Source organism: Mustelus asterias, chromosome 18 (assembly GCF_964213995.1).
Source record: "Mustelus asterias chromosome 18, sMusAst1.hap1.1, whole genome shotgun sequence".
Classification (NCBI taxonomy): domain Eukaryota; kingdom Metazoa; phylum Chordata; class Chondrichthyes; order Carcharhiniformes; family Triakidae; genus Mustelus; species Mustelus asterias.
The window spans coordinates 28094761-28109213 of record NC_135818.1 but is presented as its reverse complement, the minus strand read 5'-3'; the positions used below and the strand labels follow the sequence as shown (position 1 = coordinate 28109213).

The 14453-nt window shown below is 40.4% G+C and overlaps 1 protein-coding gene across 4 annotated transcripts in view; it reads right to left on the bottom strand.

Annotated features, from left to right (window-relative positions):
- LOC144507035 (tau-tubulin kinase 2-like) overlaps window positions 1-14453 on the bottom strand; it is a 285213-nt gene that overhangs the window by 70916 nt on the left and 199844 nt on the right. For all 4 annotated transcript variants that reach the window (XM_078233619.1, XM_078233621.1, XM_078233620.1 and 1 more), the window contains exons 9-10: window positions 11038-11163; window positions 6507-6664 (exon numbers count right to left, since the gene is read on the bottom strand). In XM_078233619.1, the coding sequence (XP_078089745.1) occupies window positions 6507-6664; window positions 11038-11163 (284 nt within the window). The remainder of the gene's footprint in view (window positions 1-6506; window positions 6665-11037; window positions 11164-14453) is intronic.

The following is a 14453-nucleotide window of genomic DNA, read 5'->3' as shown; positions in this document are numbered from 1 at the left end:
GTGATTCTTTTACTTAAAGTTTCACATCAGCTTTCCTAATTCTGAATATTAAAGCAAGTTCGGCTAACCCCCAGTCCACAGTGAAGCCTGTCTGTGCAGATGCCATATACTCTGTCTCAGTTTCTTTCTCTGTTGCTTTCTCTCTGTAACAGAAAAATAACAAATTCTTTAATGTTAAAAACTTTTTATTTTCCTTTTTTTTATTGACTCTGGCTCTTTCAATCTCCTAATTGTAAGGTCTTTCCTCTTTCTCTGTTCCATTCCCCACAATGCTACCCTCTGCTTAATTCTTCATTTGCAGTCACTTTTATTCCTATTTGTTGCTACCTACAAGCTCTGCAGCAATTTCATCCCAAAACACTCCAAAGGGGAAATAGAAAAATTGGCAACATGCTACTTAAGGAGATATTAGGAAAAGGTGAAGAAAATCTTGGCCAAAGAGGTAGGTTTTAAGAAGCATCTCAAGTGAGGAGTAAAGAAAGGCTAAGATATTTGGGAAGGGATTCCAGAGTTTGAAGCCTTGACAGTTGAAGCCAATGATGGAACAATTGAAATTGGGGGATGTGGAAGCGGCCAGATTTGGAGAAGTGAAAAAATTTTGGGAGAGTTGAAGGGCTGGTGGACTTCACAGAGGTGGGGAGGGGCAAAACCTTATAGCGATGAGAAAATAAATGTGAAATATTTTAAAATCGAGGCATTATGAGCCAACATAGGTCAGCAAGCAGGGGTGATGGGTGATTGGAACTTCCTGAGAGCTAAGCTTTAGGCAGCAAAGTTTTGAATGACCTCAAAATTATGAAACGTGTAAAGCAAGAGGTCTGCCCGGAGAGCAATGGAGTAGTCCCTGATTTTGTCATCTCTCCTGTCGCCATCTCCTGAAGCCCTCAAACATTATGTTTGCCTTCCAACAACATTACTGCAATCTATGTGAATGCAGATTGTTGTGCCTGTTAGAACACAAAACAAAATTGCTCTTACCTGAACCATTATTATAGTAACTTGTAATGAATTTAAGATGATTCATGTTAATGATGCTAGCAGTTACTAGCAGCAATTCCTAAATATGTTTAGTGATTACGTTTTTAGATCAATTGATTTGTGAACTGAGAAATGAAGGAGAAGCCCCGAGGTGCAGAATGCCATTCAGCCAAGCCCCTCAAGATGCAGAACACATTACTACTTGTTAACCGCTTGCTTCATTCTGCAGAGTAGTTAATTATTAAATAGCGTCTGCAGCAAGGTGACAGGTGGAATCTGATATCACTCCAAGGGACAGCTCCCAAGTCTGAAAACATTCCTGTTGTCTTTAATCCCATTTATGATCAACAGCTGTATTTGAGTTTAAAGAATGCATTTTTGATTGCTTTTGTTGCTGATTGAACTTCATGGATGAAGGAAAGTACATTTCAGGAAGCTTTGCAAGCATTTTATTTTGTTCTTTTGAGGTCATCTAGAAGGGGACTGGAGTCTACATGGATCTGACGAAAGCTAGAATACAAATTACATTACAGACTGATCCAGGTCCCGAATTACTAAGTGAATTACTGGAACAGGGGATTGTACAGTTTACTATGTTCATATTGAGCTAAAGTAGGTGAAGTTTCATAAGCTATTATCTGTGGTGTCTCTTATTACTGTTTATCAGTTACTTTATAGCCTAAACCATGTTTATAGATCTTTCGGTTACTTTATAGCCTAAACCACTGCTTTCCCAAGTCTAGTACATCCCTAGAGGATTTGCACCATATTCAGGAAGCTGAATACAGCACTGTGGTCATCCGTTCCATTCCTATTTAACACTACAACATCAGGGAGCAATGGATTATTTAAGGAATAGTGCTTATGGTGAAGCATGAAAGTACATGAGTAAAACTCAAAAGTGTAATTGTAAGTCATGAAGCGGTTTGGCATTGCTAGGCTTTGGTCTTAAAAAGTGTAGATTGTAGGAAGAAAAAAGTACATGAGGAGATAAGGAGTTCCACAACTTTGAGTCTAAGAAGGAATGAGTAGGAAATGGAACAAGAAAAATCAGTAAAGAATTGCATATAGGATATACAAGTTTTTTAAACAAATTTAGATGCATTAAGAAATTAACAAGTAGGGGCCCACTAATGCTGAACTAAAATTCCCATGTTTCTAAAATTTATTTGGAAGGTAAATACCCCATGTAATTATAAATTTAGAATTGCTGCCACCTGCTATAAAAGTGGGCTTTTGTCCTCCTTTAAGTACAGAATTTAGAAATCATAGAAGCCCTACAGTACAGAAAGAGGCCATTCGGCCCATCGAGTCTGCACCAACGACAATCCCACCCAGGCCCCATCCCCATATCCCTACACATTTTACCCACTAATCCCTCTAACCTACGCATCCCAGGACACTAAGGGGCAATTTTAGCATGGCCAATCAACCTAACCCGCACATCTTTGGACTGTGGGAGGAAACCGGAGCACCCGGAGGAAACCCACGCAGACACGAGGAGAATGTGCAAACTCCACACAGACAGTGACCCAAGCCGGGAATCGAACCCAGGTCCCTGGAGCTGTGAAGCAGCAGTGCTAACCACTGTGCTATCGTGCCGCCCCATCCTTCTAAATTTCTTTTTAAGTGTGGCTTCAGACATACAGGGTTAACGGATGAAAGGTCATCCAGGCTTAAGAACATAAGAAATAGGAGCAGAAGTAGGCCATCTAGCCCCTCGAGCCTGCCCCGCCATTCAATAAGATCATGGCTGATCTGAAGTGGATCAGTTCCACTTACCCGCCTGATCCCTATAACCCCTAATTCCCTTACCTATCAGGAATCCATCTAGCCGTGATTTAAACATATTCAACGAGGTAGCCTCCACCACTTCAGTGGGCAGAGAATTCCAGAGATTCACCACCCTCAGAGAAGTTCCTCCTCAACTCTGTCCTAAACTGACCCTTTATTTTGAGGCTGTGCCCTCTAGTTTCCTTTCTAAGTGGAAAGAATCTCTCCACCTCTATCCTATCCAGCCCCTTCATTATCTTATAGGTCTCTATAAGATCCCCCCTCATCCTTCTAAATTCCAACCAGTACAAACCCAATCTGCTCAGTCTTTCCTCAATCAACACCCCTCATCTCTGGTATCAACCTGGTGAACCTTCTCTGCACTCCCTCCAAGACCAATATATCCTTCCGCAAATAAGGGGACCAATACTGCACACAGTATTCCAGCTGCGGCCTCACTAATGCCCTGTACAGATGCAGCAAGACATCTCTGCTTTTATATTCTATCCCCCTTGCGATGTAGGCCAACATCCCATTTGCCTTCTTGATCACCTGTTGCACCTGCAGACTGGGTTTTTGCGTCTCATGCACAAGAACCCCCAGGTCCCTTTGCACAGTAGCATGTTGTAATTTTTTTCCATTTAGATAATAATCCAATTTGCTATTATTTCCTCCAAAGTGAATAACCTCGCATTTGTCAACGTTATACTCCATCTGCCAGATCCTCGCCCACTCACTCAGCCTGTCCAAATCTCTCTGCAGACCTTCTACGCCCTCCACACGATTCACTTTTCCACTTATCTTTGTGTCGTCTGCAAACTTTGTTACCCTACACTCAGTCCCCTCCTCCAGATCGTCTATATAAATGGTAAATAGTTGAGGCTCCAGTACCGATCCCTGCGGCACACCACTAGTTACCATCCGCCAACCAGAAAAGCATCCATTTATTCCGACTCTCTGCTTCCTGTTTGATAGCCAATCCCCAATCCACGCTAACACCCTTCCCCCAACTCCATGTGACCCAATCTTCTTCAGCACCCTTTTGTGAGGCACCTTATCAAACGCCTTTTGGAAATCCAAAAACACCGCATCCACCGGTTCCCCTCCGTCAACCGCACTAGTCACATCTTCATAAAAATCCAACAAGTTCGTCAAGCATGACTTTCCCCTCATGAATCCATGCTGCGTCTGCTTAATCAAACCAATCTTATCCAGATGGCCTGCTATTTCTTCTTTCATGATGGATTCCAGCATTTTCCCAACTACAGACGTTAAGCTAACCGGCCTGTAGTTACTCACCTTTTGTCTATTTCCTTTTTTAAACAGCGGCGTAACATTAGCCGTTTTCCAATCCGCCGGCACTACCCCAGAATCCAATGAATTTTGATAAATAACCACTAACGCATCCGCTATTATCTCTGACATTTCTTTCAGTACCCTGGGATGCATTCCATCCGGGCCCGGGGACTTGTCCACCTTCAGTCCCGTTAGTCTACCAAGCACTGCCTCCCTGGTAACATTAATTGTATTGAGTACCTCTCCTCCTACCAACCCACTATCGTTAATATTCGGTAAACTATTTGTGTCTTCCACCGTGAAGACCGACACAAAAAACTTATTTAAAGTTTCAGCCATTTTCTCATTTCCCACTATTAAATCCCCCCTCTTGTCCTCCAAGGGACCTCCATTCACTCTTGCCACTCTATTCCTTTTTATATATTTGTAAAAGCTTTTACTATCATTTTTTATATTTAGAGCGAGCCTAGCTTCAGAACCTATCTTTCCTTTCTTTATCGCTTTCTTACAAATGGTGTCTTATCAAGGAATCTATTATTTACTGATTTGTCTTTGGTCCATGTTTTATTTAGGGGAGTTTTGTCTAGAATATGGGCTTCAGACTAAGAGGTGTTCACATTCAGAGTTGTTTCTTAAAGTTTCCCCAATCTTCCGATTCTCCACTATTTTTGGCTACTCTGTACGCATCGGTCTTTAATTTAATACTCTCCTTAATTTCCTTCGTTATCCATGGCTGGTTATCCCTTTTCTTACAGTCCTTCTTTATCACCGGAATATATTGTTGCTGAGTACTGAAAAGGATCTCCTTAAAAATCCTCCACTGTTCCTCAGCTGTCCTACCTACCAGTCTGCTCTCCCAGTCCACCTTAGCCAATTCAGCCCTCATCCTATCGTACTTCCCTCTGTTCAAACAGAGGACAGTGGTATGGGACCCTACTTTCTCCTCTTCCATTTGTATCAGAAATTCGACCATATTGTGATCACTTGACCCAAGAGCGTCCTTCACAAGAACATCCTTAATTCAACCTACCTCGTTACACATTACCAGATCTAAGATAACTCGTTCCCTCGTCGGTTCTGTAACATACTGTTCAAGGTAACTATCCCGACAGCATTCTAAGAACTCTTCCGCCATCCCACCCCTTCCAACTTCGAACAGTAGCCCTATTCTCTCTCCACAGATACAGTCAGACCCGCTGAGATTTTTCCAGCATTTTCAAGTTTTCACTCAAGATTAACTTATTGTGAAATGTGGTCTTTCCTCAATAAACTGAGTGAAATGGCAGGATGGTCAACTGTCTACCTATATGTAGGAAGATTCTTTTGATCCACAGGCTAAATAGGTTATTTGCAGCTAAAGCATAGGCCAATTACAAATGGTGTCTTATCAAGGAATCTATTATTTACTGATTTGTCTTTGGTCCATGTTTTATTTAGGGGAGTTTTGTCTAGAATATGGGCTTCAGACTAAGAGGTGTTCACATTCAGAGTTTTTCATTTTGGAATTTGTACTTAATTCAACGGGTATCAATATCACCTCACCCACATATTGGGAAACTGAAGTAGGAATATTGCCTCAAACATCTTAGTGATTATCAGGCTGTTGGCTAAGATCAAGTGCAGGATCACGCATGAGATCAGGTATAATGCCTGTTCTTGTCAGCTTGAACCTACTATGTCCCTTTGGTGGGGACCATGAATTGGATTCAATTGAATTGGCTTTTGGAGCAAGCAAAATGGATTAAGGACTTGCTCTGCTCACTCCGCGTATTGACGTTGTAACTCTGAGAAAGGAATAAAATTTAAATTTAAAAAAGTTAGAAATAAGGGACATTCGTCTTTATTCTTTTCTGAATGTTTATACTATTATAATTTCATTGTGTTTTACTTCTTTTGTGCAAATATATTAATTTTGACTGCAAAGGCTAACCTGAGAGAGATTATTTACCAATTTTCACAATAAACTTAAGTAGTAAGCATCGAATGTGGTCTCTGGTGCGATTTCCCTCAATAAAAAGGATATTAACCTTGTGACATGCCATTCCATTCACTGTACACAGGCAAGGTTCCAGTTTATAGAAGACCTAGAAGGTCTGCTTATAGAAAAGCCTGCCTGCAAATACAGATTAATGTTGTTGGGAGACAGCCCAAATCTTAATCCACTGACTATAAATTGGTACAGTCAAAGAATTACATTATCGCCCTCCTCTAATCTACTCCAAATATAATTCTGCAATTGCATCTCAAGTGTTAAATCACTTAAGGGTCTATTGCAAGCAAGTATAGCTGGAATTAACACACGCTAGTGAATGACTATGGCATGATATCACTTTGAGCACTGCCCCAATTATAAGCATGGCATAATTGGGAGCACAATTATTTTGCGTGAAATATTTCTGCTATGGATTCAAATTAACAACCACAGCCTTAGAACAATTTTCTAATGGTACTCGACTCACCCAAGAGCAGCAGGTGTCTGCCGCGTATGTAGCTGAGGAGTGGTGGAGGTGGTTATCATGGTAAGAGATCCATCTGTCCCAGTTTTCTCCCAGTCAAAAGGATCACTGTCAACAACCCCATGTACTTTAATGCTGCTGTCAAATACGGACATCAACAACTGCAGGATAAAGGGAAATAACTCAATTAGAACAGTAGAATAATGGGCCAGATATGTCGCTCTGGGATAGTCAGAAAAAAAGTAAGGTGATACATTACTGGCAGGGATTTCAGCAAGAGATTCAGAACTCCTTCAGTAAAGCCCATATGATTTTTAATAGTTTTTGCAGTAACCAAAATGAGAATGTCATGAGAAAATCAATTTTTATGACAATGTGGAATTTGAGACATATTTTATTGTTTTGCATCTTTGTAAGATACACACTGTAAAATGAATGACCAACGTACCATGTCATTGTAAAATCATGACCACTGAAGTATTGATGGATCACAATTGAATAGCAGCCAATAATTGGCGAAGAGGAAACAAGAGTTTCTATTTCATCTCAGGCTGGTTTTGGATTTAGCCAAATTTTCAAATATTAAAACAAATGATAGAGCTGTAAACTTACCAAACCGCTAACTAAAATAGCAAAACTAACCAGAAAAGTCCAAAGCTACTGAAGAAACAGTAAAAGATGTTTGCATCCTCCTGCAGTACTGTATCACATTCAACATTTCACAAGTTATATTTTATTTGATGAATTGAAATGAAAAGCAATTTCAATTTATTTTGCGGGGTAGATTTTCCCCGCTGTATTTGCTTGGAGTTGCATATATTTTTTTTTACAAGCTTCATCCTTTTGCCTGCAACAGGTTATATTTTCACAATGAAATCTTAATTATTGTAAATAAAAAGTAATCTCAGTTAACTTGCAAGATTTTGTCATACATTAAGTAATAGCATCACAAACTGTAGGGACTTGTCAATCTTGTTAGGCTCTGGGAAATCATACTTTTTGTGTTCCATAATTATTGTGATTTCTTGAATCATTGTGATCCTTGTTGAGACCCAGAATCTGTACAATAGCTTAATTCTTTTCTACGATTGGAAAAATAAGTTTCTCCAAAACCTCTTAGAAAACAAACAAAAACAATGATTCCAAAGAACCTGAAAGTGTACTGGAGGGTGTTGTAGAATCATCCAGATACTACAAAAAGATAGATAATCTTATTTTCTTCATTAATTAGGCATCGTAGGCATAATGCAAGGGGCATAAAACAATTCAGAATTCAGGAGGTGGGAAGGCCTAGCTGGACCCAGACCCTGCAAACATTTGCTGAAAGTGTGTATATCTATATGATGTTAACCTATACAAATAAGGCATTAGGTAATTCATGGGTGGATTTATAAAGGTGCGAAGGAACCATTGGCCTTGAACTAGGAATGACTTCCTGAGATCACTCACTCCAACAAGCCCTTATGATCTAAACTGCCTGCAAAACTAAATTCAAGAAGGATGGGGGAAGACTAGTACTGATATGAAGGTCCACCTTTTTGTTAATTCCAGAGTGGACAATCTAAGTGAGATTTGGTGAATTGTAAAACGGAGTAAATACAGTTGAGCAATTCTCCTATCAATCTGCACAGAAAATGAACGAACACATTTCTTGCACTATTTAATAATCAACAGGTGCAGCCATATCCCCCAACCTAAAGATACGAATTAGAGCTGCTCATGTAATGGATTTGAATAGAGTGACAAATCTGCTTTGTTTCCTTATCTATGATTTAATTGCCAATATTATTAATCACCGTTAATGTATTCTCTTTAGTGTAATCATCTCCCTGGCAACAGAACACTGGGGTACATCTCTGCATCCAGAGATTGTTAGAGCATGAAGAAACAGCTTACGTAGCACGTTTTTTTTGAATTGGGCCTGGGTCTGAACCAAGAAAAAGAATCCACCAAGGATACTGGATCTCAGTTTTAGATATCAGCAGTTGCAGGAGAGATCACAGCAGTCTACACGAGGTCCTTATTGTGTTTGGTTGTGCTTTTATTCTAGAGACTGGGTGCCTGGGTTCTTTACTACAACCTCTACTACTGAGAAAGATAAGCAGTATTGTCAGAATTCCTTCACCTCCAAGTCATACAAAATCCTGAAAATGTTTCTTCCCCAACACTGGGTTGATGTATTCCTGATGTGGAGATCCTGGCGTTGGACTGGGGTAAGCACAGTAAGAAGTCTCACAACAGCAGGTTAAAGTCCTACAGGTTTATTTGGTAGCAAATACCATAAGCTTTCGGAGCGCTGCCCCTTCGTCAGATGGGAAGTGAATTTAGCATGACAGCCCATCAACAGGTGCTGGTTGGCAGTCTGATCCATCTTGCAAAATATATGTCTTGTCATCATGCCTCTGACAAATGGGTGCCTCACTGCAATTGAGGCCAACCCCATCAGTGACACATAGATCAGATAGTTCAGGTGAGGGGTGGGAGATGCAGCATTCGTTGTGGTGAGAAAAATGGCTTTGCCCAATGGTCTCTTAAAATGACAGATTTTCACTCCATCTGACGAAGGGGCAGCGCTCCGAAAGCTTATGGTATTTGCTACCAAATAAACCTGTTGGACTTTAACCTGCTGTTGTGAGACTTCTTATTGATGTATTCCTACATAGTGGGAGCACCATCACCAGAAGGACTCGCATAAGATTCAAAGAGAATCCATACCACAATTATCTAAGGATAACTAGGATTGAACAATGAACACTAGCTAAAATGTGATAGTATGAAATAAATAAGACAAACATATATTTTGAATTTTTTTTGCAATTAGGTTCCCACAGGATATCCTGAGAATTTCAGAAGTTTCTCTCTTTTTTTAAAAAACTAGTCCTGGTGAAGGTATAAGGCATTGTAACAGAGATTTTGAGAACAATGGATTCCAGACAAGCAGTTTGTCATGGAAAACAGATTTTTAAGCACTGGGCAGAAGACCGGTGGAGTGGCCACCAGCCCATCAACAGGTGCTGGTTGGCAGTCTGATCCATCTTGCAAAATATATGTCTTGTCATCATGCCTCTGACAAATGGGTGCCTCACTGCAATTGAGGCCAACCCCATCAGTGACACATAGATCAGATAGTTCAGGTGAGGGGTGGGAGATGCAGCATTCGTTGTGGTGAGAAAAATGGCTTTGCCCAATGGTCTCTTAAAATGACAATCTGAGGGATGTCATAAGATGAGATTTTCACTTCAAAACCAATCCACCAGTTGAGAAGGTGGGTAATTCAGCTTCCCTGCAGTCTTCTTTTAAGATGGCACTGGACGGATTGAGAGCAGGAATAGAGCAGCATGTTATACTCTCCCCTTTGACTTTCAGATTGCTACCACATGGGCGGCACAGTGGTTAGCACTGCTGCCTCACAGCGCCAGGGACCCAGGTTCAATTCCACCCTTGGTCACTGTCTGTGTGTATAAAATTATGAAGGGGATAGATAGGGTGAATAGTGGGAAGCTTTTTCCCAGTTCGGAGATGACGAACACAAGGGGTCACGGGTTCAAGGTGAGGGGGCAAGGTTCAACACAGATGTCAGGGGGACGTATTTTACACAGAGGGTGGTGGGGGCCTGGAATGCACTGCCAAGCAAGGTGATTGAGGCGGACACGCTGGGATCGTTTAAGACTTAGCTAGATAACCACATGAACAGACTGGGAATAGAGGGATACAAATGAATGGTCTAGTTAGGCACATGAGCGGCACAGGCTTGGAGGGTCGAAGGGCCTGTTCCTGTGCTATATTGTTCTTGTTCTTTCTTCTGTACTGTAGGGATTCTATTCTATCATCTCTGCCCAACAGAGCCAGTGAAAATCTCTCCTCGGAATCTTAGAATTATAGCAACAAGCCAGTGCCTAAACAGCCTGCATGTAACAAATCAAAAGTAAAAGCAGCAGCAGATAAGAGAGATAACTAGATTTAACACTACTAATACTTTCTAAAAGCAGCAGGGCTTGTCCTTAGAAATGGAAAACGAATGCTAGGAACTTTTTTAAAAATTCTGCCAAAGCAAGATAGAAACACACAAAAATCTCGGATGGGGGGGGGGGATAAAAGCTGATCCATTTAGTCTGTCCTTGAGTAAAAATCTTACAGATCCTGAATGTCTATGTAGGAGAGCTGATCATGATGAGGTTAAGACAAAAACACACGTGATTCTTCAGGTCCATGGTCCCACAGTGTTGGAATGACTGAATGACAAAGAACACTAAGAAACTTAGAGTTTTAATAGTTCATTGATGCAGTGTATGAGCACATTTCACCCCAAAGTGGCATCTCCAATTATTTATTACAAGGAGTGGGGGGCAGCTGGACTCAGGAGGAGGCAAAGATCTTTACTACATGGAAAAAATAAACTGGAGGCCATGGGAAGTTGTGTTATTCTGACAGTATCTTCCAGCAACAAGGTGAAGTGAGGCAGTCTTTGCAAAACCCATTCTGCATCTGGAACTATTATGGGTCTGTACAAGGTTCTCACTCACTTGTAATTTACCTGGTAATCTGGTTTTGTGAAATAATCTAAACAAAGAACATGTTCCAGAAATAAAGCAAACTCTTGGGGGAGGTGCTTCAACATAAGGCGGTGATCATACTTTTCTTTTATCAGGCCTACTTGTTCCTGTAAACACAGAACAGAAAAAACAGGGACACAATTTAATCCATATACAGTACATCCAATTAGCAACACTGAGGTCATAAATTTCAGCTTCAGTTAGTTCACTGCATCAACTAAATACAGATGACAGTTTACTTTATAACTCAAGACTCATCAACAAAAAAATCTTGCATTGCTTTATATCTTTTGTTTTATCATGTTAGCCACTGGCTTTTTTATTTAGTTTCTTTCTATAAAAGGTGTCACCTGTGGTTTACTGGATAACACTTGCACCTCCCATTCAGATCTTTGTGGGTTCAAGCCCCACTTCAGGAACTTGAGATCTTTTGGCTGACACTCCCGAGTCATACTAAGGGAGTGCTGCTTTTGTCTTTCAAATGATACGTCATAAAAAACTGCTCTGCAGGTGGGTGACAAGTGAAGGACATCATGATACCTTTTGCAAAAGAGTAGTGCAGTTTTCCGAGTTCTGGCCAGTATTTATCAATCAATCATCAACACTTAAGCGGTTTAACTGATTGAAATCACATTGCTGTTTGTGAGAATTTGCTGCATGCATATTTCCACATTACAACCAAGGTTGTCCCTAAATTGTGGGGTATGCATCAATTGGGAATGTGCTGTGCAGGAAACAAACAGGCCACACACAAGCAACATTCCTTTCAGGATGCAAACATTGGGGTTAATTCTGAAGGGATTGCACAGTGCAACAAGTTGACCATTCACAGTAAACAGAAATTAGAGGGAATTCATTTTCTGTAAAGCATCTTGGACAGCTTGAGGCAATGGAATGTGCATTTTAAATGAAACATTTTCATGCTTTCCATTAAATACCTCTCGTACAAAAGATTTAGCTTCTAATTTATAATTGATTTTCTTTTTCTATCTAAACGAGATGTTGCTTCATTCCGCTTTTCAGAGTTTAATGGTTTACTGCTGTCTCCTTTATTGCCCTTCTCGGAATGCTTTTCACTGGGTAGCATCTTTTTGTTAAATATAGTGTATGGGAATCATGCTCCCTATGCAGCCCTATCAGAATAAATTCTGATTTGTTTCACCATCTTTCAGGAGGTAGCAATTACCTTGAAATTACTTTGGGTGAGGACACAAAAACACACCAAACAATAAAAATACAACATTTTTACAGAGGCATTTTATATCTCTGCTGTTTTCCCTCCTCAGAGGGTCCTTTTCTCCATTCCCTCCAATTGAGGGATTGCAGAGGGTAAAATTGCAAGAACTATATTCCTTTTTTTTGCCTGATGTGGAGACACCACCATTATGCCCTGGTGGATAACCCATTCTTTAGTTGCCTTATTAATGTAGTATCACAAAAAGTCCAAGGCATGCTATTGAATCATAGAATCCCTGCAGTGCAGAAGGGGGTCATTCGGCCCATCGAGTCTGCAATGACCACAATCCCACCTATTGCCTATTGGCAAAATTTTCCTTACTTTCTGGAAGAGATTTTGAGCTTTTGTAAAACAGGAAATACATAAAAATGCAAATCTGGTCCATTAAGTTTTTCAACTGGTTATCTCTTTTCATGTTTGTGGTTTCTTACCTTATTCAATCGACAAAACATTGCGCAAAACAGGCCCTCATATCAACACACTATTTCTTTCAAGTTTCACCTTAAGTTTGTTAATGTTATCTATGTACTTCAACCATTCGACATGACCATGAGTTCCAGAGTCTCATCATGCTCCATGGAAAAAACAACTCAAATTTCATATTTCATCTGTTAGTGGTTACCCGGATGGCATTCAGTCTTGTCTGGACTCATCCAAAAGTATAAGCAGTTTTTCCACATCACTCAATTGAAGTTTCTCACAATTTTAAAGACTTCTATCAGATCTCCTTTTCATCTTCTATCTTCCAGAGAAAAGATTCCCATTTTGTTGAATCTTTCCTATTATTTGCACCTTCTCAATTCTGGTAACATCTTGTAAATCTTTTATGTGCTTTTGCCTGTGCTTCAATATCGTTCAGTAGTATGGTGCCCAGATCTGCACATGCTTCTCAAGTCTGAACCAATAAAGGCACTATGAAAAAAAACTGCACAATCTGTAATTGCACAATATTAGTGCAAGTGTCAGTATTGTAGACAATACTTGACTGCTTCAAGCAGATCGCAATTTGCTGAGGAATTGAGCTCATGACTGACAATGACTGTCTTAAGTTAGAAAAGTGCAATGTTATGCATGTAGGTAGGGTGAATGCTGAACATACAAGCACCCTACAGAAAAAAAACATTAGAACTGGTGGAGAATGAAAGATATCTAGGTGTTCCAATGTGCAGCGAATCTAGGACAAATTGGATGTTGGAAGGCATTTATTGGAAAATTGACAAGACAAAGCATACTATTTTGTCCATCTTTCAGACCCATCCAAATAGAATCCATGCTAATTCCCAGTTCCTTTTTCTAAGCAACAAATAAAAACCTCCCTTATTGAAGGTCATATAAAATACTGTGGCTACAAGAGCAGGTCAGAGACTAGGAATCCTGTGGCAAGTAACCTACCTCCTGACTCCCAAAGCTTGTCCACCATCTACAGTACACAAGTCAGAAGTGTGGTGGAAGACTCTCCACTTGATTGGAATGAGTGCAGCTCCACCAACACTCAGAAGCTTGACACCATCCAGGACAAAGCAGCCTGTGTGATTGGCATCCCATCCACATTCACTCCCTCTACCAATAACAGAATGTGGCAGCACTGCCTACAAGATACACTGCAGGACCTCAGCAAGGCTCCTTTGGCAGCTCCTTCCAAAGCCACAACCGTTAGCATGCAGAAGGACAAGGGCAGCAGATACATAGGAACACCACTACCTGGAAGTTCTCTTCCAAGCCATTCACCATCCTGACTTGGAAGTATGTCACTATTCCTTCTTTGTCACCTGGTCAAATCCTGGACACCCCCCCCCCCCCCTCAAACAACACAGCGCTGCAAATTTATTTCCCACTCAATCTTTCTTTAGCCAGCTTTCATCGACTCCTATTATATACATAGCATGCTCTATCATCAATTCAAACTCATCCATTTTAATTCTGATGTTCCTGGCATTTTAGCTAATTTTTTGTACTTATAGGACCCCTCTCTAATTATTAGTCCAGTTATATTCTCTTTTGCATGTGAGATTTTGAAAATAGGTAACTAAAATACATCTAATTCAAGCATAGAAGAAAGAAGATTAATGGACACGACTCCAGTAGGATTTATACAATGTTAGCTAGCAGTGACTCAACAGAAAAATAGATTTCTATGGGGCAATATATCTTTTGTGGATG